Source organism: Haematobia irritans, chromosome 1, assembly GCF_050003625.1.
Source record: "Haematobia irritans isolate KBUSLIRL chromosome 1, ASM5000362v1, whole genome shotgun sequence".
NCBI classification, from domain to species: Eukaryota; Metazoa; Arthropoda; class Insecta; order Diptera; family Muscidae; genus Haematobia; species Haematobia irritans.
Genome location: NC_134397.1, coordinates 79,410,079 through 79,437,867, shown reverse-complemented (window position 1 = coordinate 79,437,867; position 27,789 = coordinate 79,410,079). Strand labels below are relative to the sequence as shown.

The following is a 27,789-nucleotide window of genomic DNA, read 5'->3' as shown; positions in this document are numbered from 1 at the left end:
TATCAAACAAAGCAAAAAAACACTAGACACTACCACAAACATCACATACCAATACCACAACAATAGTAAATGGCAATGATATTTGCAAATTCTCTGTGTATAAAGTTCGTGAGTGGGACATTGGTGGGGTTTAAAATGGGCTCTCAGAAAAACAAAGCTCGCTATAAGGTTAGCAAAAAAACAAAAAAACCACAAATACTCTGGCTATGGAAAATTACCCGAAAACTTTTAAAGTCGACCGACCATTTAAACGGCCCTACATACAAACGACCGCAGTGGCTATGCATCAATAGGCACGTTAGCCCTGCATTTGGTCTTTTTGTTTCAATTTCATAGCTCCCCGATGGTAATATTACACCAGTGAAAAATTTATCTAACTGTAAATGGCGAGTAGAAGACTCCCTTCAGATTGAGAAAGAAACTGCAAAACAAACTTCTATTAGGTGACAAACTCAACAAGAGGGAGAGAGCGGAGGGGGCTAATTTTATTTTAGTTCATGGAAATTATTATGTTTTAACCTTAAATGCACAAGATCACCGATTCCTCAAAAAAAAATATATAATAGACAAAATGGTAAAAAAGAATATTTGCATACTACAATTTTTTAAATTTTTTTATGTTTGTTTGGTTGTATCTTAAAATATACAGTGCACATTAAACTAAATTTTTATTTACAATTACAAATTTACAAAACAATTTGATTTTAGTAGAGAGTAAAGAATGGAGGTATTTTTACATTACACCGTGTTTTTTACAAACATTACTTTCATCTCTGGCAAATATTATTTAACTTCCAACTTTTAGTTTTTATACCCTGCGCCACACTGTGGAACAGGGTATTATAAGTTAGTGCATATGTTTGTAACACCCAGAAGGAGACGAGATAGACACATGGTGTCTTTGGCAATAATGCTCAGGGTGGGTCCCTGAGTCGACATAACAATGTCCGTCTGTCCGTCCGTCCGTCCGTCTGTCTGTGAACACATTTTTGTGATCAAAGTCTAGGTCGCAATTTAAGTCCACTCGCTTTCAAATTTGGCACATGTTCCTAATTTGGGTCAGAAGAGAACCCTATTGATTTTGGAAGAAATCGGTTCAGATTTAGATATAGCTCCCATATATATCTTTCGCCCGATATGCACTAATATGGACCCAGCAGCCAGAGTTTTATACCGATTTGCTTGAAATTTTGTACAAAAATAACACTTAGTTGTATAGTCAAGTGTGCAAAATTTGATTGAAATCGGTTCAGATTTAGATATAGCTCCCATATATATCTTTCGCCCGATATGGGCTTACATGGCCCCAGAAGCCAGATTTTTGGCAGAATTTGGTTGAAATTTTGCACTAGGAGTACAATTAGTAGTATCGTCAGGTGTGCAAAATTTGATTGAAATCGGTTCAGATTTAGATATAGCTCCCATATATATCTTTCGCCCGATATGGACTAATATGGTTCTAAAAGCCAGAGTTTTGGCCCAATTTGGTTGAAATTTTGCACAGGGAGTAGATTTAGCATTGTAGCTATGCATGCCAAATTTGATTGAAATCGATTCAGATTTAGATATAGCTCCCATATATATCTTTCGCCCGATATGCACTTATATGGACCCAGAAGCCAGAGTTTTATCCCGATTAGCTTGAAATTTTGCACAAGGAGTACAATTGATAGTATAGTCATGTGTGATAAATTTGATTGAAATCGGTTCAGATTTAGATATAGCTTCCATATATATTTTTCGCCCGATATGGACTTATATGAATCCAGAAGCCAGAGTTTTGCACTAGGAGTACAAATAGTTATATAGTCATGTGTGCCAAATTTGATTGAAATCGGTTCAGATTTAGATATAGCTCCCATATATATGTTTTTCTGATTTCGACAAAAATGGTCAAAATACCAACATTTTCCTTGTTAAATCGCCACTGCTTAGTCGAAAAGTTGTAGAAATGACTCTAATTTTCCTAAACTTCTAATACATATATATCGAGCGATAAATCATAAATTAACTTTTGCGAAGTTTCCTTAAAATTGCTTCAGATTTAAATATTTCCCATATTTTTTTTACTAACATTGTGTTCCACCTTAGTGGATTAGCCGACTTAAATTTTGAGTCTATAGATTTTGTAGAAGTCTATCAGACTCTGTCCAGTTCGAATGATATTTAAATGTATGTATTTGGGACAAACCTTCTTTTATAGCCCCCAACACATTTGACGGATGTGATATGGTATCGAAAATTTAGATCTACAAAGTGGCGCAGGGTATAATATAGTCGGCCCCGCCCGGCTTTAGACTTTCCTTACTTGTTTTTTTTTTTTTTAATTTTGACTGCAAATTACACGAAAGTACTATAAACTTTCCCGAAAACATATTTTTAAAAATAGAGTTATGATGCATCAGACTTGATTTAATAGAATTCGGTTTCAATTCAAGATGTAAGAATTTTTTCCGGTTGTATCTTAAAAGATACAGTGTGCATTTAAGGGTTAATTAAAATGTTCCCAATATTAGTGAGAGATGAAATATTTTTGCGGTAATTTAATAAAATCAAAGCCTTCATCTTCTTGTCAAAGAAAGCCCATATGTAATTGTAAATAATATGTCGAATCGTTTATTTGGACGTAAAATCAGACTTATCAAGCTATCATAGGAAAATTATATAAAGCAAAAAAAAAAATGATTTAATTAAATTTAACTTATTTATATTATTTCAATTATTTTAAATTAAATTAACTCGAAGTAAAATTTTTTATTCTTCAAATTTTCTCTAATCCATTTTGTGCAACTATAAGATTATAAATGTTTTTTTTTTTTATTGCATTCATTTGTAATGCAAAATAGTTCTCCCCTCAAATGGAAGTTTTATATCCATTAGGTTAAAAAACAAATTATTTTACATATCATTACAATTCTAATACGAGCTTATTGGACATGTAATGATATGTAAAATAATTGATTTATTATTTAATTATTTTATTGTTATATATTATACCAATGGCAATACATCATAACACAAAGCTTATTTCACCAAAAGAAATAAATTAGAAACTACAATTTTATATAAAAAAATATCATTAGGCCAAACTATTTCCATTTTATTTTGTTTAAATCAATTTTCTTTTTATTAAAGTAATTTCTCGTTGGTATACCAAGAAAAGAAAAGAAAATACCATATACCATTGCATAAAAAATAAATGGCAACAACTGTGACTACTTCAAGTTGCCAAAATGAAAGTTGTTTTGCAGTTTCTTAAGTCTTTCCTGTATTATCGTTATTCTTAAGAACCCTTATAAATAATTCTAGCTCACTGAGAAGGAATAAAGCAATTTGTAACTGACAAAAAACACTTGATGCTCACAGTGAATATCAAGCGGTTAAAGGCATAAAGTGGTTGCTGCTGCCACAGGTATAGCCGCTTTGATGAAGGCGGTGAACAGCGGCGACGATTGTTTTAAAAATAATTAATAATTATTAATTTATGTGATTTCTTTAAGGAAACTAGTTTATGGTCATATGAAATTCTTGTTTCACAAACAATTACGTTCTAAATGTTGAGTGTTTTAGATTCTTTGACAGCAGCTAACAATGCATTCGAAAAACAAAAAACAAATGATGACTTTTAGATAGCTTCTGTTGTTGCTGTCGCACCGACAGGGTTGGCAGGCTGCCTCTGTGATTGTACCTGGCTGGGGTCTAATGATTTGCAATCATTATTAGAACTCAACCTGACAATAAAGATCCCAACTAATATAAATGAGTTTGCGTGTTTTGTCAATTTTTTTTTGGTTTTGTTCTTGCTGCCTTCATTTTGTTTTCTTGCAGGTTATTATTATTATTATTAACATTATACCTATAAATATGACCTTGAAGCCTTATGCAATCGGCCAAAAATGTTTGCACACATATGTACCCACTCATCTAGTGATATATGTGTGTGTGTTTATGTTTTTTTTTTTCTTTTCTATTTCATTATAATCACCTAATGTTTTATTTAATTTTAATGTATTTCATATGTTTGCATGTTGTTTCAATTTCATTTTTGGCAATTTTTTTCATTGTTTGGTCGTCCGTCAGTCTGACGTTTATTTTGGGTGTGCGTTTTTTTTTGTTTTGTTTGATTTGCTTAGAGCTTGCAGTATTCAACACCTATCGTTAATGAATATTGTTGCTTCATTGTTAATAATTTGGAGAGGTTATTGAAATTTAGACAATAATAACAGACAGCATAACCCTCATGCAGATTTCCAATTTTATGCTTAATTATGTGTTTTTTTCTGTATATTCAAATTTTGGTCTTTAGTTAGACAAAGAAAACTTAAATGGTAAATTTCCGTATGCATTTCATCATGATAGATGACGCATGGATGATACAATTAATGGAGAGTAAGCACTTGTTATTTAACGTCATTAAGATTGAATTAAATTGAATTTTTATCAAAAAACATATTTAATATCAATTTAATTCAATTGAAGCAGGAATCCCCCAGCAATACGTTGAATAAACGTAGAAAAAATACCAATATTCACATGACAATGCCCAAAAAACATTAATATAATTTATTTAATTTCGTTCATTTTCTAAGTTGTTTTGTCGAAATTATACAGTGAAACCTCTCAAACTTGGACACTCTGAAACCTGCAAACCTCCCAAACATGGACAGTTGTCTGGGGACGTTTGCTATATTAACACATTAAAATTAAACTCTCATACGTGGACACTTTTCAAAGGTCGACAAAATTTAGACGACCGTAGGTGTCCAACTTTCAGAGATTTCACTGTATTTTTAAAATAGTTTTCTTTTGGCTTTTTGATCTATTTTGTTAAAAATAAATACAATATTCTCATCCTGACGTTTCGTTGGGTTGCTTCAAACTTTTTCAAAGAAACAATTGGATTTTTTCTATATTTTTTGTGTTTACTGCAATTTTACTAAATTTTTTAAATTAAGCAAATCAAAATAATAAAAATGGTTTCAACCATTTTTTGTTTGTATACCCTCCACCATAGGATGGGGGTATATTAACTTTGTAATTCCGTTTGTAACACATCGAAATATTGCTCTAAGACCCCATAAAGTATATATATTCTGGGTTGTGGTGAAATTCTGAGTCGATCTGAGCATGTCCGTCCGTCCGTCCGTCTGTTGAAATCACGCTAACTTCCGAACGAAACAAGCTATCGACTTGAAACTTGGCACAAGAAGTTGTTATTGATGTTGGTCGGATGGTATTGCAAATGGGCCATATCGGCCCACTTTTACGTATAGCCCCCATATAAACGGACCCCCAAATTTGGCTTGCTGACCCTCTAAGAGAAGCAAATTTCATCCGATCCGGCTGAAATTTGGTACATGGTGTTAGTATATGGTCTCTAACAACTATGAAAAAATTGGTCCACATCGGTCCATAATTATATATAGCCCTCATATAAACCGATCCCCCGATTTGGCTTTCGGAGCCTCTAAGAGAAACAAATTTCATCCGATCCGGCTGAAATTTGGTGCATGGTGTTAGTATATGGTCTCTAACAACTATGAAAAAATTGGTCCACATCGGTCCATCATTATATATAGCCCCCATATAAACCGATCCCCAGATTTGGCTTGCGGAGCCTCAAAGAGAAGCAAATTTCATCCGATCCGGCTGAAATTTGGTACATGGTGTTAGTATAATGTCTCTAACAACTATGCAAAAATTGGTCCACATCGGTCAATAATTATCTATAGCCCCCATATAAAGCGTTCCCCCGATTTGGCTTGCGGAGCCTCTAAGAGAAACAAATTTCATCCGATCTGGCTGAAATTTGGTACATGGTGTTAGTATATGGTCTTTAATGACCATGAAAAAATTGGTCCACATCGGTGCATAATTATACATAGCCCCCATATTAACCCTACACCAGATTTGACCTCCGGAGCTTCTTGGAAGACCAAAATTCATCTGATTCAGTTGATATTTGGTACCTTGTGTTAATATATGCAAAAATTGGTCGAAATCGGTCCATAATTATATATAGCTTCCATATAAACCGATCCCCAGATTTGACCCCCGGTGCCTTTTGGAGAAGCAAAATTCATCCGATCTGGTTGAAATTTGGTACGTGGTGGTAGTATATGATATTTAACAACCATGCCAGAAGTGGTCCATATCAGTCCATAATCATATATAGCCCCCATGTAAACCGATACCGAGATTTGGTTTTGGAGCATCTTGGAGGAGCAAATTTCATTCGAATCAGTTGAAATTTGGTACATTGTGCTAGTATATGGCCGTTAACAACCATGCCTAACTAGCAGCGTTGCCAATTTAGCTTTTTTCCCGCTAGATTTGGCTTTTTTGAAGACGTTTAGCGGGGAAAAAATGCATTTAGCTTTTAGCTTTTTTTCTGGCTTTTTTTCATGACCCTTTTAGCTATTTTTGGCTTTTTTTATTTTCGACATATTCCTATTGAAATATGGATAAATCGGCGTTTTTATCTAAGCTTTGCTGCCAGAATAAGGTTTTCCACATATTTCAAAACTCAATTGAAACATTAATAATTATTCCAGCCATTATGCGGGCATTTTTGCAGCAAATACACCTTGTTGTAAAGTTTTTTTCCTCATATTCATAAAAGTTATCGTAAACTTTAAATCTACTATTACCATCCAAATTCCTTATATAAACTGTCAGAAATTATTAGGAATAATAGTATTTGACTCGTTTATCCTTTTTATGTTATTATAATATTCTAAACTTATTATGATATTACTAAATTAAAATAGTAGATGTGAATTGCTTTGTACACTGAAAAAATATTGTGGTGAGGCCAAAGATTTCATGTCCTTAAAATACGAACGCGAATTTTGGTTATAATAGCATTTGTGAATTTCTCTTATATAAAACTTTCCTTTGCCCAAAGCCTATAAAGTCGTTTTGTCCTTATAGTTAAGTGATTTGACTTAAAAATGGGTATCTTTTCATGAAAGAAGGCTAGGGTCAATTCTAAAAAATTCTGAAAATTAATGAAATAGTCTTTAAATTTGTGGAGTTTTTGTATCTTGACCACAAACCAAAATAGCGTTCAAAAGTAGGTTTGTATGGGAAATTTTCGAATAAAAGTTATTCAATATAAACTTGCAAGACAGTTAGAATGGGTTTTACTCTCTTGGGTAAAATTAGGAGAAGTGTACACCTTTACGAATTTATCATTAATTCAGTTAAAACGAAATATATTGATATTTTCTAATGCAGTTCTATGTGACATTCTGCAATATATCGCACATTGGACTTGTTGATGATTGACCAGCTGACAATTGCAAGTTTACTGGGAAAAATGTTTTTACTAGGAAATATAAACGAAGGACTTCCAGTAAAAATTTGTGATAGTAATCAAAATGTATCGAGTACCCAAAAAAAAATTTAGCTTTTTTTTCTAGCTATTTTTTTAAATTTTTTAGCTTTTTTTGGCTAGTTTTTTGGACAAATCTAGCGGTTTTTTGTGAAACAATTCTGGCAACGCTGCTAACTAGGTCCATATCGGTCTATAGTTATATATAGCCCTCAGATAAATCGATCCCCAATCACACAAAAATTGGTCCATATCAAGTTCATAATTGTATATAGCCCCCATATTTCAATTCTAGCTCCCTACGTACCGTGCAAAAGTCCATATCGATTCGTAAATATTTGTAGACTTACCTACACATACCTTTTTGGTCTAATATATACCATGTATGGACTAACTCACAATTTAGAAAACGATTTAAGATACCACAACCCAAGTAATTCGATTGTGGATGACAGTCTTTCGTAGAAGTTTCTACGCTATCCCTGGTGGGGGGTACATAAGATTCGGCCTGGCCGAACTTACGGCCATATATTCTTGTTAAGTTTAGTTTATTTTAATAGAATTAAAATTAATAAATCATAAAAAATGCATTCAATAAACATTGATTGTAATTAATTAAAATAAATTCAATTTTATTTATGTTTTTATTAATCTTAGTTTAATTAAGTTTTTTAGTATAATTTAATTTAATTTAATTTTTTTAATAATTATAATTTACTTTGAAAAAAAGGCCAACAATGTATTTATAAGACATTGTTGGCCTTTTTTCAAAGTAAAATGCTACTCACAAATAAATATTGTTTATTGTTTTTTAGTTAAATAATTTTTGGTTTCCTATTTTTTTGTTTCTTGTATAATCTCTCTTGTCTAAAAACTAAGACAGCATAGACAAAAAGCCACCACAATACACTGAAGTGTTTAAATAGCGATTCATCATTCATCATCTATGGCAAGTATTTAACAAAATTACCTTTCAAAATATTATTATCATAATTGTTATTTTTGAAATAAAAATATAAACTTGCAGGGGGAATGCATGAAGAACAAAACTCTGAAGCAGCTACAGCAGCAACAGCTAATGAATTTGAGTACAATGCAACCACTGACAGCAACTAAAAATAACATTGAAATGATGTTAACAAATCAACGCCAAAAACAAAATCCTCAAACGCACACACACACATGGATACAAACACGCAATACACATATTCATATTTCCATACATCTCGTCTTTTGTGGTATATTCATCCGTATGACTTGCTGGCCGTTGTTGTGATTGTTGTTGCCTGCATGAATTGCCAACATCAGAGTCATTAATTTAACCTTGTGGATTTCACTTTAATTTGGCCCCTATGTTTTGTTAGGAAGTTTGCAAAAAATAAAACTTTGGGCAAAAAAATGAACATATTTAATAATTTTGCATTATATTCAGTTTGAAACATTTCATAATTCCTATAAAATTTTATTTTATAAAAAAAAGTTTTTGTTAAACAATTTTTAAAATAATTCAAGTCATAATGGGGGGAATATTACAATATCAACTTATACAGTATGGAGGTGGTAAAGAAGAAGAAGAAGAAAATGCCAAAAACGGATGCGTTTCGCTTTAACTTGGTATGGGTGTTATATGCGGTTGCTCGGGTTGTTGTTGTTTTTTGCCAAATGGCCTTTAATGTTTGTTGTTAAGTTTATGCGATCGACCATGATGTTATTGTTATGGCTCTGAGCATTCATAATAATGGCTTAAATGCAATTCATAATCACAGTCACAATTCACAAAAAAAAAAACCACAACCACAACATTTACCTTCATTAGATCAGTGTCAAAATATACTTTATTATTATTCGTTCGTTTTTTTTTTTCATTTCATTTCGCATTCACAATTAATTGTTATTTGTTATTTTTTCCATTGTGGCATATAATTAAAGTCCTAATTTAAGAGATCCATCATAAATATGGTGGTATGCTTTGTTCATGTCATAATATCCACTTGTAATGTGAAAATTAGTCACAATTGTTTTTAATGCCTTTGGTGTGGAGTTAACAGGAAATTTGCAATTAAGAATTTTCAAAAATATTTTGAATAATAAAAGTGTTAGGCTATGGTCACACTAGGCAAATATTTGACCAAAATGAGTGTCAAACATTTTTCCAGAATCATTTTCCGAATATCTGGATGCCGCCGTAGCAAAATAAGCATACCATGATATTATATATCAAATATGAGCTAAAAATGTTAGCAGATTTGGCAGTGGCGATGGATTCTTTTTTGATTTCTGTCAAATATTTGCCCAATGTGACCATAGCATTAGTCTTTCTTTCCAAATGAATACATGTTATCATTCAAGGTGGGCTTGGGATTGAAGAGAACTAATTTAAATATCCAATAGTTGAAATTTCGCCAAATGTATTAATGTAATACAACAGTGAAGTTTTGAATTAAAAACAAGTAAGTAAAGTAGAAAGTCGGGCGGGGCCGACTATATCATACCCTAAACCACCATTACAGAATTAGTAATCATAAGCATTTGTGGGGTAACATATAGGTCTTGGAGATAAACCGCAGTTGCATATTTAAGAAAATTAAGGGGTACATGTCTATGGGTGCTTTGTGTCAATCTGACTATAGCTCATAGTCAATGTTGCCACGGAAAATGTTCGGTTTTCCCTACAAGGACAAAAAAAGTTCCCTACTTTCTCATAGATTCCCAAACAATTTTCCCTACTATATTTTTCGTTAAATTTAAAAAATTTTACAAAACAAAAATGGTTCTAAGTACTTTATTATCTTAAAACATGAATATGCAACGTATATAACTTAGAATATAAATTTGTATAACCACCACGGTTGCCACAGTTGGTAGAATTCTACCCAAATTAGTAATCTTTTTTGTTAAATCTCTATAAAAATAAAATTTTGGAAAAAGTTTCTATAAACAAATTTTTGTGAGAAATTTTTCTATAGAAATAAAATGTTGACAATAAGTTCTATAGAAATAAAATTTTGAGAAAAAATTCCACAGAAATAAAATTTTGAGAAAATTTTTTATAGAAATAATATTTTGAAAAAAATTTCTATAGAAATACACTTTTGACAAAATGTTCTATAGAAATAAAATGTTGACAAAATTTTCTACAGGAATAAAGTTTACCACACATTGTTAAAGATCAAGCCTTGCCGGCTTCTAATTTCCTCCTCTAGAGCCATCGAAATGTAAAAATTATTACAAATTGTGTTGAGTGAAAATGTCCTACATTGTGGCCCTACATCCCTACAAGACGCTAAATATTAGAAAAATCCTACATATAGGGAATTTCCCCTACTTCTAGCAACACTGGCTGTGTTGATATTGCAACTACGGAGTTAGTATGCCACTAATATTGAGCCCATTATTAAAAAAGAGAATATCGTTAAATTAGTCTGGGTAATAAATACAAATTTGTGAAAATCGAGCAATATTCTTATGTAAGAGCTACAAGTACATATAAGTACGATCAGCTAGTACATCAAAATTTGAAATTTGAGTAACATTGGTTAATAAATAAGAGTACTATGGCCAAATTTGGGAAAATCGAGCGATGCATATATATGGAAGCTATATCTAAATCTGAACCAATTTGCATAATATTTTGCGGTTTTGATTTATACCACAAAAGTTTACCTTGTGCAAGATTTGAGTAAGATCAGTTAAGAAATGAGGCCTGTATGGTCAAACATAAGGTTATTAGGGGCGAATTTTTCACAATCGGGTGATACATATATGGGAGCTATATCTACATCTGAACCGATTTCGATGATTTTTTGCACATATAGTTAGTGCTATAGAAGATTATATTTAGCCAACTTTGAGTAAGATCGGTTGATAATTAAGGGTTCTATGGCCAAATTTGGGAAAATCGGGCTATACATATATATGAGAGCTATATCTAAATCTGAACCGATTTGGATGAAATTTTGCAGACGTGAACGGCGATGGAAAAGATTTGGTGACGATCCGTTTGAAAAAACGCGCAACGTGACCCCATTTGTCGAATTCGGGCGATACATATATATAGGATCTATATCTAAATTTGATCCGATTTCTTCCAAATTCAATAGCGTTCGTCCTTGTGCCCAAAAAAACTCCCTGTACCAAATTTCATCAAAATCGGTTAATAATTGCGACCGGAATCCTGTGAACAACAAATACATGGACAGACGGACGGACGGACGGACACCGAGCGCTAGATCGACTCAGGAGGTGATTCTGAGTCGATCGGTATATATTTTATGGGGTCTAAAATCAATATTTCTGGTAGGCACATTTTTTGGCCGATCAAACTTATTATACCCTGACCACTATGTGGTTTAGGGTATAAAAAAAAACAAGTTTTGACAAATATACATACATAGTATAGAACCCATCAACAAGATTATTTGATAAAACACACGTAGAAAAAGGGGCTCTAATGCCAACTGAACTTTATTTTAGTTCATGAAGATTACTTGATTTTAGTTAAATTTTGCACAATATGAGTAAATGTTCCTTATTTGAATAATTTTTTGCTATCTTTAATGACGTGAACTAAAAATAAGAAAAACAGTTGTATACAAATATAGTGCACAATTTTACTAAAAAATAAAATAGTTCATATTTTCCTAAAATGGCAGAAGTTTGCTTAAATTGAGTTCATAAGTCTCTCAAATGAGTAAATTTTACTAAAATTGTAACTGTTTCGAACTTCGTAAATTTTAACAATTTTCAAATCCAATTTGTTTCTTCCAACATATGAAATTTTCTTAAACAATAGAAGAAAAAAAATAATTATTTTTAAAAAATTTTCTTCAATTTAACAAAAAGTATTAACTTATTTGTAACATGTTGCAATTAGAAAACTATTTTAGTTAAAATTTTCTAAAATAAACCTACATTTTCTTCCACGGTGGGTCACTTTTTTTTGGATGCACTGATCGACTCCATAATTTTGAAAGGATTGCGTATCAAAATATACAAGAAATAAATGCAGTCTTCTATACTGATTTTATTAAAAATTTAGAAATAATAGATCCAACCAATTACCTCCATCATGAATTGGATGTGTTTTCTAAATTCTTTCTATTGTGCTTTTTTTTAATTTTAGAAGCCATCATAAAGCAATACATGACAGCTCTAATGACATTTACGTCACCACAAAATGTGACAAATCACATTTCGTGACAAAAGTGCCAATGGCCAAATAACAAGATCTTTTGAAATAATTTTGTCAATTGACATGCAGAGAAAGAAGGTGCTTGAGGAGTAAAACATTATGATTGGATATATTTGTGGATGAAAATGAATTTCGTCATTACATTACATACTAATTAGAGTATATCGTAACGAATAATATCATATCCTACTCGATAATTGGCCTTTGAGACATCATATATGTGACCGACACAAACATCCTCTGTACCTCAATAAAATCTATTTAAATAGTTTTTTTTCTTATAGACAAACACATTTCACTACTTTTGTGGTTTATTTTTTAGAAAGTAAAATAAATTTATATTAACAACGAAATCCGGATAATTTCGACCAAGGTTAAGTTAAGTGGGGTGGCCCGATGTATCAGGCTCACTTAGACTATTCAGTCCATTGTGATACCACATTGGTGAACTTCTCTCTTATCACTGAGTGCTGCCCGATTCTATGTTAAGCCCAATGACAAGGGACCTCCTTTTTTATAGCCGAGTCCGAACGGCGTTCCACATTGTAGTGAAAACACTTAGAGAAGCTTTGAAACTCTCAGAAATGTCACCAGCATTACTGAGGTGGGATAATCCACCGCTGCAAACTTTTTGGTGTTCGTTCGAAGCAGGAATTGAACCCATGACCCTGTGTATATAAGGCGGGCATGCTAACCATTGCACCACTGTGGCTTATTTCGGCCAAACATACACTGTTATTCAGTGAAGTCTTCCTTAAAAAAGCACTTTAAGATATTTGCATATTTTCAGGCGGAAATATACATATATACACAAAATATAGATTTCATAATTATAGATCATATTTTATAATCATAGACCATTTTGAAATAGTCGTGAATACGACATAAATTGTTATTTCGTAAGCTATACTGCACTTACTACTATTTAGTGCAATTTTGCTGAAATAAATGGAAAATTTTTAATAATTATGATAATTCTTTTTTCCATAGTTGAAGTTCAAAGTTCTATTTCAAAAAGGTTCAGAGTTTTAGCCCGTAAGGCTAATGCTATATTCAGTTTCGAAATTCTTTTTTGCCAGAAACTTTTGAAATTCAGCCCATAATTTGAAAAATAATTTGCCCTATTTACACTGCGTACTTTTAGAACAATGTATGTGCACCTAAAAATTTCCAATGAGACCGTTTAAAAGCAGAAAAAAAGTATTTTACTTCCCTGAGCTGTCGTTGACAAGCACTCTGCCATTATAGCAAAATGGGGAAAATATAAGTTTAGTTTAATCAAAATAAAATTTTTGCCACAAACATTTTAATTATTTGGTTTAAAATTTTAACAGGTTTCAGACACTGGCACTTTTCATTTTTTAACAGTGTCAGTGGCACAATTATTTAAAACAGTTTCTAAAATAGTATCAATCTTTTTCTTAAAGTATATAGTGGTATTGTACCCATTTATCCCCGTTTGCTAACTACAGAAAATTGTCTTTGGAATATTTGCATATTTTCAGGTGGCACAAGACGTGAGAGGGTAAAGCGATCACAAGAATTGGCCTTGTAAACTTGATTTTTGTTAAGGCACGACATTAATGTACGCAATGATACTTTTTCTCCTTGAGTTTGCTATTTTTTTCAATTTGGACCACTTTCTTTTCTACTTGTGCCACCTTCCTATCACAATGGACTGCATAGTTTACGTGAGCCTGAAACTAAATTGGGCTGCCACTTTAAACTTCCTACTGAATAATACTTTTAAAAAATTATATTTTCTGTATATATTTATTTCGGGCATAATAGTCCCAAAAATTAGTTACCTGTTGTAAAAATATTATGGACATTTTTGAACTACCTAAATGTTCTGTTTATAAATTTTTATGTGTCCGCCTAAAAGTATACAAATATTTCGAGGAGTGCTATTTAAAGTAGACAAACAGATATGTCAGTAGATCATACAATTATAGTAACCTTGACGTAGCATCTATATAATCGAATAAAATAGCTGCTCTTAGAATATCTAACAACAAATAGTGGGATAGGCAAACTGACAGCAAGGACTTGATCAACTCGCACAAAGTATAAATTAGGCCATGAACCAATATTTCTCAGACGTATATTTTCTTACAGACGAAAATTGTTATTCCCTAAAGGCGAGTACTAAGTTCGAGTTTAGCCGCAAAAGTGAAAACTAAATCAGCAAAAAAGGCATAAAATTATACATATTTGTTCCACTTCTACATATTTGCACCACTTCTCTAAGTGGTTTCACTGCAAAGTGGAACGCCGTTCGGACTCGGCTATAAAAAGGAGGTCCCTTGTCATTGAGCTTAACATGGAATCGGGCAGCACTCAGTGATAAGAGAGAAGTTCACCAATGTGGTATCACAATGGACTGAATAGTCTAAGTGGGCCTGATACATCGGGCTGCCACCTAACCTAACCTAACCTATACATATTTGTTGCAAATTTTATTATAACTTGATAGCGATCTTCTTCTTTTTTAATTTTGGGGGCCTACCCAGGGCTGGCAATAAAATTTCACGAAAAATCGTCACTTTTTCCCAAAAAAATCGTCATAATCGCCACTTCAATTTAAAAAAAAAATTGTCGAAAAACAACCGCAATGTAAATAATATTAAAACCAAACTCAATTTTTTGGTTAAAAACAAAAATATTTATTTCATATAAAGAACAGAAAATTAACACAACTATGCACTTCAACAAAAGCATAATGAATTCAGTTTTGTATAAAAATAACATTAAAAAATTTTATGCCATGCTATGATAAATAATATAAAAATTATTTTTTTAATATATAGTTTTAATTCAGTAAGTTTTTTATGTATGTGTTGCCCGGTTTTCCAATATTTGTCATTTTGCAAAAATTGTATTCAAAATAAAATTTTGCAAAAATTTTTGCAAGAATTTACTAGAGAAAAACAATTTCCAGAAATGTTTTATTGAAATAAATTTTTGCAAGAATATTTTATAGAAATAAAAATGTATTTGGGCAAAGCCCTATAGACTGCAAGATGGTTGGACGTACAGCTGTTTCAAAATTACTACATTCCTCATCAGCATCCTCTACTTGCAGCAAAACTATCAACTAATTATCAGAATAAATTCGGGTAATTCACTCAACCCAAAGTGAACTACACTTGAACTTTCCGAAAAAAGGTTTGATAGTCGGCTACTGCCTAAACAAATTTGCAAGCATATCTCTTTTCCTTTGCCAAACTCAAATCATCGGTTTGAATGTAGTTGGCTGGGTTTGTTTTTGAGCGTGCTTCCTCTATCTTCATTCGTTTTGTTTGTTATTTGTCTATTGGTTAAGCTACACTTGTAGTTTAGTCAATGTATGGTTTTAAGCTGAAATCAAAAACAACAATAATGATTGAAGTGAAACCAACAATAACAAACAAAACGAAAGAAATAAAAATGTGCAAAAGTTTTCTATAGAAATAAAATGTTGACAAAATTTTCTAAAGAAATAAAATTTTGACAAAATTTTCTAAAGAAATAAAATTTTGACAAAATTTTCTAAAGAAATAAAATTTTGACAAAATTTTCTAAAGAAATAAAATTTTGACAAAATTTTCTATAGAAATAAAATTTTGACAAAATTTTCCATAGAAATAAAATTTTGGCAAAATTTTCTATAGAAATAAAATTTTGACAACATTTTCTATAGAAATAAAATTTTGACAAAATTTTCTAAAGAAATAAAATTTTGATAAAATTTTCTAAAGAAATAAAATTTTGACAAAATTTTATTATAACTTGTTAGGGAATAGTCCAAAGCAAATTTTCACAAAGTTTGTATTCCTTAAAATGGATTATTAAAGAAAAGTAATCGTGAAAAAATGACGATGATTTTAACGGCTAAACTCGAACTTAATACCCACATTAAATACGCAATGTTTTAAGGACTTATTATTTAGGTATAAAGAAATTATTTTGAAAATGTCATAAATAGCCCAAAAACGCGCCAAAATATGTCAATGTGAGTAGCACAATAAAAACTACAACCAAAATCTTTAAAATGTGGTATTAGACTTGAAACTCTTAGTACTGGATACAAAAGCTATCCGGAATATCGTTTTCTATCCAGTTATAGTTATTTAGTTGGACTATTTACTCCAATAATTTCAAATTAAAAGAGGCAAAGTGTCATAAGTTTTTTTTTTTTTATATTTATTTTATTTTATTTATATTAGTATATGTGTTTCATAATATAGCGCTGTAATGGTAAAAGTCCAATATTCATAATAAAAAACCATATTTATAATAATTTACTGACTATTTAATTGAAAGAATTTATATGGTAATAGTAGTTTTAAAGTTTACGTTAACTTTTATGAATATGGGCGTAAAAATATATATAATTTCAATCGCTCTTTATGATACCAACTTATTTGAAGCATACTTTTAGGATGATTGCTTTACTATGATAGTTTAAATGTAATTACATTTACTATTAAAAAGTCAAAAAATATCATCAACATAATTATTATTATTATTTTTTTTTTGCACATTATCTTGTCTATAGAAAAAAACCATCATCATAGATAGAAAAATCATTTAAATTCTTCGGTTGTATGTTGAAAATTATTCTAATTGATTTGAAATTTAAAATCCAAACTATTGACGTCAATAATAATAAATAATGTAATAATAATTGTAATTGAGTTATATGAATTCTTTGTAATATGAATGAAAAATGGGATAATAAGAAACACACTCTTCACATTTTGCCATTAGAATATTAAATGCTGATAACAAGGCAAAAACAAAAAACAACAAAAACGAATAATAATAATAATGTCAACATTTGTTTGCTCTTATTGATGTGGTGACTGTTTTTGTTTTGTTGTTGTTCTTGTATGAATATAAATTATTATTCTTATTATACAATCTTCTAATTAAATGTCAATAACATCAAATCGCACCACTGAACTGCACTTCGCTGCATTAGCACTTCCGTAGTTGAATAAACTTTGCATTTGTTGATACCTTCTCTCCACCTCTCCCTGTCACAACGCTCATTGTATCAGCCGCGTTTGTGAAATTTGTTTTGGCGCTTGCCTGAAGCTTCATCTGTTATCGTTGTTCCTTGCCGAAAAAGGTAATGAACTTGCCTTATTTAATTTACTTCAATATGTATTGATTCTGTTTTTAAAATCAAACGAATTAATTAAACACAAAAAATTGAATTGAAATGTAAAATAAATTTTGCTAAATATGCAGTTTATATTGTCATTTAAGGGTGGGCTGCATCCACCCATCCCTAAGCACAAGTGAATGTAAAATGTGACTGGCTTATATGTGAGTTCATTTACATTTGATTGCCTTAATTTTGAAAATAAAAGTCAATGGTGCAAAAAAAAAAACACAGAAAATTACAAAAATTCAATTTAAAGGGATTTATAGAGGATTTTGTTTCTAAATTCGATATAGGACAATGTAGAAATTAATTTCTGGTTTAGAGTGGAGGCGGATTAATTTTGATTAGCCTAACGTGATGGGAAATTGACTGACGTGTAGAATATGAAAGCTTACATATTTTGAACTTTTGAACCCAATAATCGGTTTTCTTATTTTCAATCTAATAGCTCATTAACATTAGGCTCGAAATCTACTAAAAGTGGATTTGAAATCTTTTTTTATAAGGCAAATGACAGTTGATATCTAGTTAAAGGTGATTTTGAAAGTGTAATGTGTATGAGGTTTAAAATGTTCAATTCAATGCTAAATGTCGGCTACAGAATTAATCATAATGATATAAAAATTACCTCATTCCTCTTTTTTAATTTTAGGGGCCTACCCAGAGCTGCCAATAAAATTTCACGAAAAATCGTCACTTTTTTCCGAAAAAAAAAACTCAATGTAAATAATATTAAAACCAAACTTATTTTTTTTTGGTTAAAAACAAAAATATTTATTTCATATAAAGAACAGAAAATTAACACAACTATTCATTTCAACAAAAGCATAATGAATTCAGTTTTGTATAAAAATAACATTAAAAAATGTCATGCCATGCTATGATAAATAAAATAAAAATTGTTTTTTTAATATATACTTTTACTTCAGTAAGTTTTTTTATGTATGTGTTGTCTGGTTTTCCAAAATTTGTCATTTTGCAAAAAATTTATTTAAAATAAAATTTTGCAAAATTTTTTGCAAGAATTTACTAGAGAAAAATAATTTCCAAAAATGTTTTATTGAAATAAATTTTTGCAAGAATATTTTATAGAAATAAAAATGTGCAAACATTGTCTGCAGATATAAAGTCTTGAGAAAATTTTCTATAGAAATAAAATTTTGACAAAATTTTCTATAAAAATAAAATTTTGAAAAAAATTTCTATAGAAATAAAATTTTGACAAAATTTTCTAACGAAATAAAAAACAAAACACGAATGAAGTAAGAGGAAACACGCTCAATATAAACCCAGCCAACTGCACTGAAATCGATGATTTGATGGTGGCAAAGGAAAAGAGATTTTTGTGTGAATTTATTTCGGCATAAGCCGGCTATCATAAACCTTTTTTCGGAGGGTTCAAGTGTGATTCATCTTGGGTTTAGTGAACTGCCTGAATTTATTGTGATAATTGGTTGATAGTTTTGGTGCAAGTAGAGGATGCTGATAAGGAATGTAATTCCGAAACGTGCGTCCATCCAACCATCTTGCAGTCTATAGGGCTTTGCCCAAATAAATTTGACATACTTTTCCTCTGTTGGTTAAGCTACACTTGTCAAAATTTTCTAAAGAAATAAAATTTTGACAAAATTGTCTATAGAAATAAAATTTTGACAAAATTTTCTATAGAAATAAAATTTTGACAACATTTTCTATAGAAATAAAATTTTGACAAAATTTTCTATAGAAATAAAATCTTGACAAAATTTTCTATAGAAATAAAATTTTGACAAAATTTTCTATAGAAATAAAATGTTGACAAAATTTTCTATAGAAATAAAATTTTAACAAAATTTTCTATAGAAATAAAACTTTTGACAAAATTTTCTATAGAAATAAAATTTTGACAAAATTTTCTATAGAAATAAAATTTTGACAAAATTTTCTACAGAAATGAAATTTTGACAAAAATTTTTACAGAAACAAAATTTTCTACAGAAACAAACTTTGAACAAAATTTTCTAAAGAAATAAAATTTTGACAAAATTTTCTATAGAAATAAAATTTTGACAAAATTTTCTAAAGAAATAAAATTTTGATAAAATTTTCTATAGAAAGAAAATTTTGTCAAAATTTTCTATAGAAAAAAAAATTTTGACAAAATTTTCTAAAGAAATACAATTTTGACAAAATTTTCTACAGAAATAAAATTTTGACAAAATTTTCTAAAGAAATAAAATTTTGACAAAATTTTCTACAGAAATAAAATTTTGACAAAATTTTATATAGGAATAACAATTTGACAAAATTTTATATAGAAATAACAATTTGACAAAATTTTTTTATAGAAATAAAATGTTGACAAAATTTTCTAAAGAAATAAAATTTTGAAAAAATTTTCTACAGAAACAAAATTTTGACAAAATTGTCTATAGAAATAAAATTTTGACAAAATTTTCTATAGAAATAAAATTTTGACAAAAATTTATATAGAAACAAAATTTTGAGAAAATTTTCTAAAGAAATAAAATTTGACAAAATTTTCTAGAGAAATAAAATTTTGAAAAAATTTTCCAAAGAAATAAAATTTTGACAAAATTTTTTACAGAAACAAAATTTTGACAAAATTTTATATAGAAATAAAATTGTGACAAAATTTTCTACAGAAACAAAATTTTGACAAAATTTTCTAAAAAAATACAAATTGACAAAATTTTCTAGAGAAATAAAATTTTGACAAAATTTTCTAAAGAAATAAAATTTTGACAAAATTTTCTACAGAAACAAAATTTTGAAAAAATTTTCTATAGAAATAAAATTTTGACAAAATTTTTTATAGAAATAAAATTTTGACAAAATTTTCTAAGGAAATAAAATTTTGACAAAATTTTCTAAGGAAATAAAATTTTGACAAAATTTCCTATAGAAATAAAATTTTGACAAAAGTTTCTATAAAAATAAATTTTATTATAAATTTAATATAGAACAGTTATTTCGAATAAAACTTCATTTTTTTTAATATACTAACCACAAAAATTTGATCAACAACTTCAAAATAATATTTTTTTTGTTAATTTGGTAGATTTTTGGTAATTTTTTTTTTCAAATTTTGGTGGATTATTTTTGGCACGAGTGGCAACCGTGATGCTAATACTGTAGGTGTAAAATGAGATATAGCTCCTACATGTATGAAATCTTTAACAAAAATTTTCAATTTCTCTATTTGACAATTGTCAAATGTATTCTCTCTGTTGGTGGCTCTAAACGAACTTCTTCTAGTTAAAATTGTTGAACGGACGATATTAGCGTCATTTTATGGACAAAAATTGGAAAATCGGCATTTGCTATTTTTTGATTAAAAAAATCGTCAAAATGCCGATAAATCGGTAAAATTGGCAGCCCTGGGCCTACTTCAAGTAGATAAAAGGTAAAGAGTTTGTTCTGAAAACAAGATTCTTGAATTGTGAAAATAAGAAATATTTGACCGATAATATCCGTTGAAGAGTGAAAAAATAAGGAATGCATTGCTATTTATGCTAACGAAATGTGCGGTAACGTTCAATTTCGTAACCTGGTACGCACCTCCAAAGAAAATTTTTGTTCATATCAGGGTTGTCAAAAGCATATTTTGGAGAGATGTTGACAACTCATGGCAGCAAACATTTAATTTATTACAATCATAGAGTGTGTGAAAGTTTTAAGAGGTCTGTAAATAATTTATTTGAGAAATATTTGGAACAAATATTAACAATTTTTAAAAGCGATTAGCTGGTTGAAAATTTGCGTGCATTATGATTCTCTACACTCTATACACAACCCGTTTGTTTTTTGTGTAGACTTAAATAAATTTTTGCTACCGAAAATTTCGCTAGAGGTGCATACCGGCCTAAAACCAAAACGAGTAAAAGTAGTAGAAAAGAGAGCGTTGTAAAACTGAAGCTCTCGACCAATTTTTCTCACTAAAAATAGAAGATTTTTTGTTTGGATTTTGTGTTCATTAAAGTAATTCAATGCCAACAAATCATTAAATTAATAATATTTCATTTTACATATACATCATTTTACAAATAATATCTTTTTGTTTACATTTAGCATCACAAGTTTTGCCACTTTTGCGTTTCCAAATAAAAAACCTAATACTGTGTACTCTTAGGGGATTTTTATTCAATTTTCTCATTTAGTATTAAACATTTACTTCGCCTAAAGTAAAGGAACACAACTATTGAATTACTCTTGGAAAACGATTACAGTTGTTATCGACTCTTATTGGTACTAGATATGTCGATAACAATGTTTTCCTATATATCTATTGCTACATACATATAAAGGGTGATTTGTTAAGAGCTTGATGACTTTTTTTTTTAAAAAAACGCATAAAATTTGCAAAATCTCATCGGTTCTTTATTTGAAACGTTAGATTGGTCCATGACATTTACTTTTTGAAGATAATTTCATTTAAATGTTGACCACGGCTGCGTCTTAGGTGGTCCATTCGGAAAGTCCAATTTTGGGCAACTTTTTCGAGCATTTCGGCCGGAATAGCCCGAATTTCTTCGGAAATGTTGTCTTCCAAAGCTGGAATAGTTGCTGGCTTATTTCTGTAGACTTTAGACTTGACGTAGCCCCACAAAAAATAGTCTAAAGGCGTCAAATCGCATGATCTTGGTGGCCAACTTACCGGTCCATTTCTTGAGATGAATTGTTCTCCGAAGTTTTCCCTCAAAATGGCCATAGAATCGCGAGCTGTGTGGCATGTAGCGCCATCTTGTTGAAACCACATGTCAACCAAGTTCAGTTCTTCCATTTTTGGCAACAAAAAGTTTGTTAGCATCGAACGATAGCGATCGCCATTCACCGTAACGTTGCGTCCAACAGCATCTTTGAAAAAATACGGTCCAATGATTCCACCAGCGTACAAACCACACCAAACAGTGCATTTTTCGGGATGCATGGGCAGTTCTTGAACGGCTTCTGGTTGCTCTTCACTCCAAATTTTGCTTATTTACGTAGCCATTCAACCAGAAATGAGCCTCATCGCTGAACAAAATTTGTCGATAAAAAAGCGGATTTTCTGCCACTGATTTTGGTAATAAAATTCAATGATTTGCAAGCGTTTCTCGTTAGTAAGTCTATTCATGATGAAATGTCAAAGCATACTGAGCATCTTTCTCTTTGACACCATGTCTGAAATCCCACGTGATCTGTCAAATACTAATGCATGAAAATCCTAACCTCAAAAGAATCACCCTTTATAATACGTCGAAGTTTCTTTAAATTTCTAAATATACACATTTCCGTTCGAAATTTCGAAAATTAGTACTGCACTTGATTGAACATTCATTCCGTCAGTATGTCTAGTGTGGGAGGTCTATTTTATTTTTATGCCGGGATTAATTGAATGTCATTGTTTGGTGATTTGTGTCTCTATTTGTTGGAGACAAAAAGAATTATGTCTGTTTGAAATAGGTGTTGGTAAACCCCACACCCCTCGCCATGGTAATAAAAATGCTTGCTTGTTCTTACGAAAATTGAGCAAATCAAAATAAATCTTGGCAGATAGGTAGTCGCCTCCGTTGTTACTTTTGCTTTTGGCAACAGTGTCTACACTGTTATTAATTGTTGTTATTGTTGTTGTTTTTTTTTGTTTTGTCTTTGAATTTCATTAAAACAAATTCCTATATGTTATGACTTTCTATGCATTGCTGCTCGTTAAAATGATGGGAATTAGAAAATAGGTAGTCGTGTGGATGGGTGAGAACAATTATGGCAAGAGAGTGGTATCAATGACCGCTAAAATGCAATGAACCTATTTCAAGGCCAACTTTTAGATATTTACGCGTGCAAGAGAAGGGGACTAAACAGGGAACAACTAACTGGCTTTGCATGGGTAGCAACGAAAACTCTACACTATCTTTGAGGATAGAGGGATTGGAAAACCAATAGATCGATTGTTAGCCATTGAGAGAAAGAGAGAGAGAAACATGTCTTCTCTTATTCTCTTCGCTAAAATTCTTCTTCTTCTTCTTGCCTAGCAAGTGAGTTTAACAGCTGTAGGTGTTGAAACGATTGTTTTGTTGTTAGTTTTGTGTTTTTTTTCTCTATCTTTCCAATGTGTTGATATTTTCAACTTTATTCATTGTTCATATTGCAAGTATGTTGCAAAATTTTGCTGGTACATTTGTATTTGCAAATAAATAAAAGTGGATCTATGCTAATATATACAGTAAACAAGCAAATAGAAATAAATATGCGAAACAAGTAAATTGTTGAAATTATTTCTTTTGACAAGAACAAGCAATGAAATACAACCAAAAAGTGAATGGTAAATGGCATCAACCAGGATTTCCCAAACCGCATAGTAGGCAGAGACTTTAGACTATTGGGATGATTTTAATAGCATTAAAAAACTACAAATTTATTGTTAACTTTAGAGCTATATAACACATGGACGATTAATATGCTGGAAAGAAGATTTTCAATTACTTTTAGATAAAGCCATATATAATTTTTTTATACCCTCCACCATAGGATGGGGGTATATTAACTTTGTCATTCCGTTTGTAACATATCGAAATATTGCTTTAAGACCCCATAAGGTATATATATTCTGGTTCGTGGTGAAATTCTGAGTCAATCTAAGCATGTCCGTCCGTCCGTCTGTTGAAATCACGCTAACTTCCGAACGAAACAAGCTATCGACTTGAAACTTGGCACAAGTAGTTGTTATTGATGTAGGTCGGATGGTATTGCAAATGGGCCATACCGGTCCACTTTTACGTATAGCCCCCATATAAAGGGACCCTCAGATTTGGCTTGTGGAGCCTCTAACAGAAGCATATTTCATCCGATCCGGCTGAAATTTGGTACATGGTGTTGGTATATGGTCTCTAACAACCATGCAAAATTGGTCCACATCGGTCTATAATTACATATAGCCCCCATATAAACCGATCCCCAGATTTGGCTTGCGAAGCCTCAAAGAGAAGCAAATTTCATCCGATATTGCTGAATTTTGGTACATGGTGTTGGTATATGATCTCTAACAACTATGCAAAAATTGGTCCACATCGGTCTATAATTATATATAGCCCCCATATAAACCGATCCCAAAATTTGGTTTGCGGAGCCTCAAAGAGAAGCAAATTTCATCCGATCCGGCTGAAATTTGGTACATGGTGATGGTATATGCTCTCTAAAAACCATGCAAAAATTGGTCCACATCGGCCCATAATTATATAAAAACCCATATAAACCGATCCCCAGATTTGGCTTGCGGAGCCTCAAAGAGAAGCAAATTTCATACGATCCGGCTGAAATTTTGTACGTCGGTCCATAATTATATATAGCCCCCATATAAACCGTTCTCCAGATTTGACCTCCGGAGCGTCTTGGAGAAGCAAAATTCATCCGATCCGGTTCAAATGTGGAACGTGGTGTTAGTATATGGCCGCTAACAACCATACCAAAATTGATCCTATTCGGTCTATAGTTATATAGCCGATCCCCAATCACACAAAAATTGGTCCATAGCGGTTCATAATCATGGTTGCCACTTAAGCCAAAAATAATCTACCAAAATTTTATTTCTATAGAAAATTTTGTCAAAATTTTTTTTTATTTACAATTTTGTCAAAATTTTATTTCTATAGAAAATTTTGTTAAAATTTTATTTCTACAGAAAATTTTTGTTAAAATATTATTTCTATAGAAAATTTTGTCAAAATTGTATTGCTATAGAAAATTTTGTCAAAATTTTATTTCTATAGAAAATTTTGTTAAAATTTTATTTCTATAGAAAATTTTGTTAAAATTTTATTTCTATAGAAAATTTTGTTAAAATTTTATTTCTATAGAGAATTTTGTTAAAATTTTATTTCTGTAGACAATTTTGTCAAAATTTTATTTCTAAAGAAAATTTTGTCAAAATTTTATTTCTATTTACAATTTTGTCAAAATTTTATTTCTATAGAAAATTTTGTCAAAATTTTATTTCTATAGAAAATTTTGTTAAAATTTTATTTCTACAGAAAATTTTTGTTAAAATTTTATTTCTATAGAAAATTTTGTCAAAATTGTATTGCTATAGAAAATTTTGTCAAAATTTTATTTCTATAGAAAATTTTGTTAAAATTTTATTTCTATAGAAAATTTTGTTAAAATTTTATTTCTATAGAAAATTTTGTTAAAATTTTATTTCTATAGAAAATTTTGTTAAAATTTTATTTCTGTAGACAATTTTGACAAAATTTTATTTCCATTTACAATTTTGTCAAAATTTTATTTCTATAGAAAATTTTGTCAAAATTTTATTTCTATAGAAAATTTTGTTAAAATTTTATTTCTATAGAAAATTTTGTTAAAATTTTATTTCTGTAGACAATTTTGTCAAAATTTTATTTCTATAGAAAATTTTGTCAAAATTTTATGTCTATAGAAAATTTTGTCAAACTGAATTATATACGTATTTGATCGATCTTTTTTGATTTAATATATACCACGTATGGATTTACATACAATTTAGAAGACGATGTTAGGAGGTTTTAAGATACCTTGCCATCGGCAAGCGTTACCGCAACTTAAGTAATTCGATTGTGGATGGCAGTGTTTAGAAGATGTTTCTATGCAATCCATGGTGGAGGGTACATAAGCTTCGGCCTGGCCGAACTTATGGCCGTATATACTTGTTTAATGTAAACATGTTCATCTTTCATACCTATTGTCATAGAGTAATGATTTTTCCTCCTACGTCTTCAGCTCTGACGAAGACACGAATTCCAAGCCTGCAAAGTCGAAATTGACATTTGCAACAAATGTCTTTTAAGATGTCCGATTTTCATTATCTTTAATTTCGGATAATTGCAGATTATAGAAAAATAAAATAGAATTTCGAATAGTCGATTTTCGATGTCGATGTAGATGTCCGATTTTCATTATCTTTATTTTCGGATAATTGCAGATTATAGAAAAATAAAATAGAATTTTGAATAGTCGAAAAGTCCACTAATGAAATATGTGTACAAGTAAAGGATTTTATTAGCGACGAAAGTCATCCTTTATTCATAGTCGAATAAAGGATTTCTTACACCCCAATCCAGAATGTAGATAAGTACAATATTTGTTAGTCTTGTGGCCATCAGAAATGGAAAATTTTGATTTTTTTTTAAACTGTAGTATTTGGAGGTAGTATTTTAATTTTTACTAAGTTAATTAAGACTAGGTTAGCTGCCAGCGGTTAAACCCCCAAGGATGTGACTGAACAGTTTCATTATCATCTGATATGACTATGGAGCTATTAAACAAACGAGTTAGCAACACAAGGAAAAATGCAATTGAAAAGGTACTAACTAAATTGTTAATCAAAACAAAAAAAGTAGACAGATAAATTTATTGAATAACTTAATTTTCTAATTTAATAAACTAGTGTTCGCAATATCAATATAAAAATTCAAATTTCATGATTGTGGCCAAAAAATATTTTTTTCTGAGTTTTATTCTAGTAACCTGCAAAACTTTATTATTTATTTATTATATTTCATAATATTTATTTATTATATTTATTATATTTCATAATATTTATTTATTATATTTATTATATTTCATATATTTCATATATTTATTTATTATATTTCATAAATCTAATATTTTTGAGATGTACTTTTATTCTGGTATAGAAAATATATTTGTCGATTTAACTTTAAAACATACTCGTTTTTATTTTAAATCTCGGCTTGGTAGTATTAGTTTTTTTCATTTGTGTAATTAGTATGACTTACTCTTGACCACTGCTTTCTCAACACTTACCTGAAAATAAAAAAAAAAAAAATAAAAAAAATCCAATTATTATTGATTAATAACCTTGAAGTTTGTAAAATAATATATATAACATATGATCCATACAAAGGCATATTGATTATAAAAGATTAATAAGTTTTTTTATTAAGTACTGTGGGATTTATTGTCAAATCTCTACATGATATCTCATTATCAGTCCATTAATAGTATTTTTTTATTCATTCTGGGGCGTAATTCTCCGAACCAATCAATATTTGGTTGATAGAACGATAATAGCCTCAGGCTAACAAGACAAAGGTAACAATCACACACACAAGGTGTTTCTGTTGTGCTGTG

General features: G+C 30.2%; 1 protein-coding gene across 5 annotated transcripts in view; it reads right to left on the bottom strand.

Annotated features, from left to right (window-relative positions):
• Positions 1–27,789, bottom strand: part of Glut4EF (Glucose transporter 4 enhancer factor) — an 886,996-nt gene that overhangs the window by 103,112 nt on the left and 756,095 nt on the right. Inside the window, exon 5 of one of the 5 annotated variants that reach the window (XM_075290912.1) lies at positions 27,322–27,462. The exons of the other annotated variants lie outside the window; for them this stretch is intronic. Within the exon in view, the coding sequence (XP_075147027.1) occupies positions 27,421–27,462 (42 nt within the window). The 3' untranslated portion in view covers positions 27,322–27,420. Of the gene's footprint in view, positions 1–27,321; positions 27,463–27,789 lie in introns of those variants that run through there. 5 annotated transcript variants of the gene reach the window in all.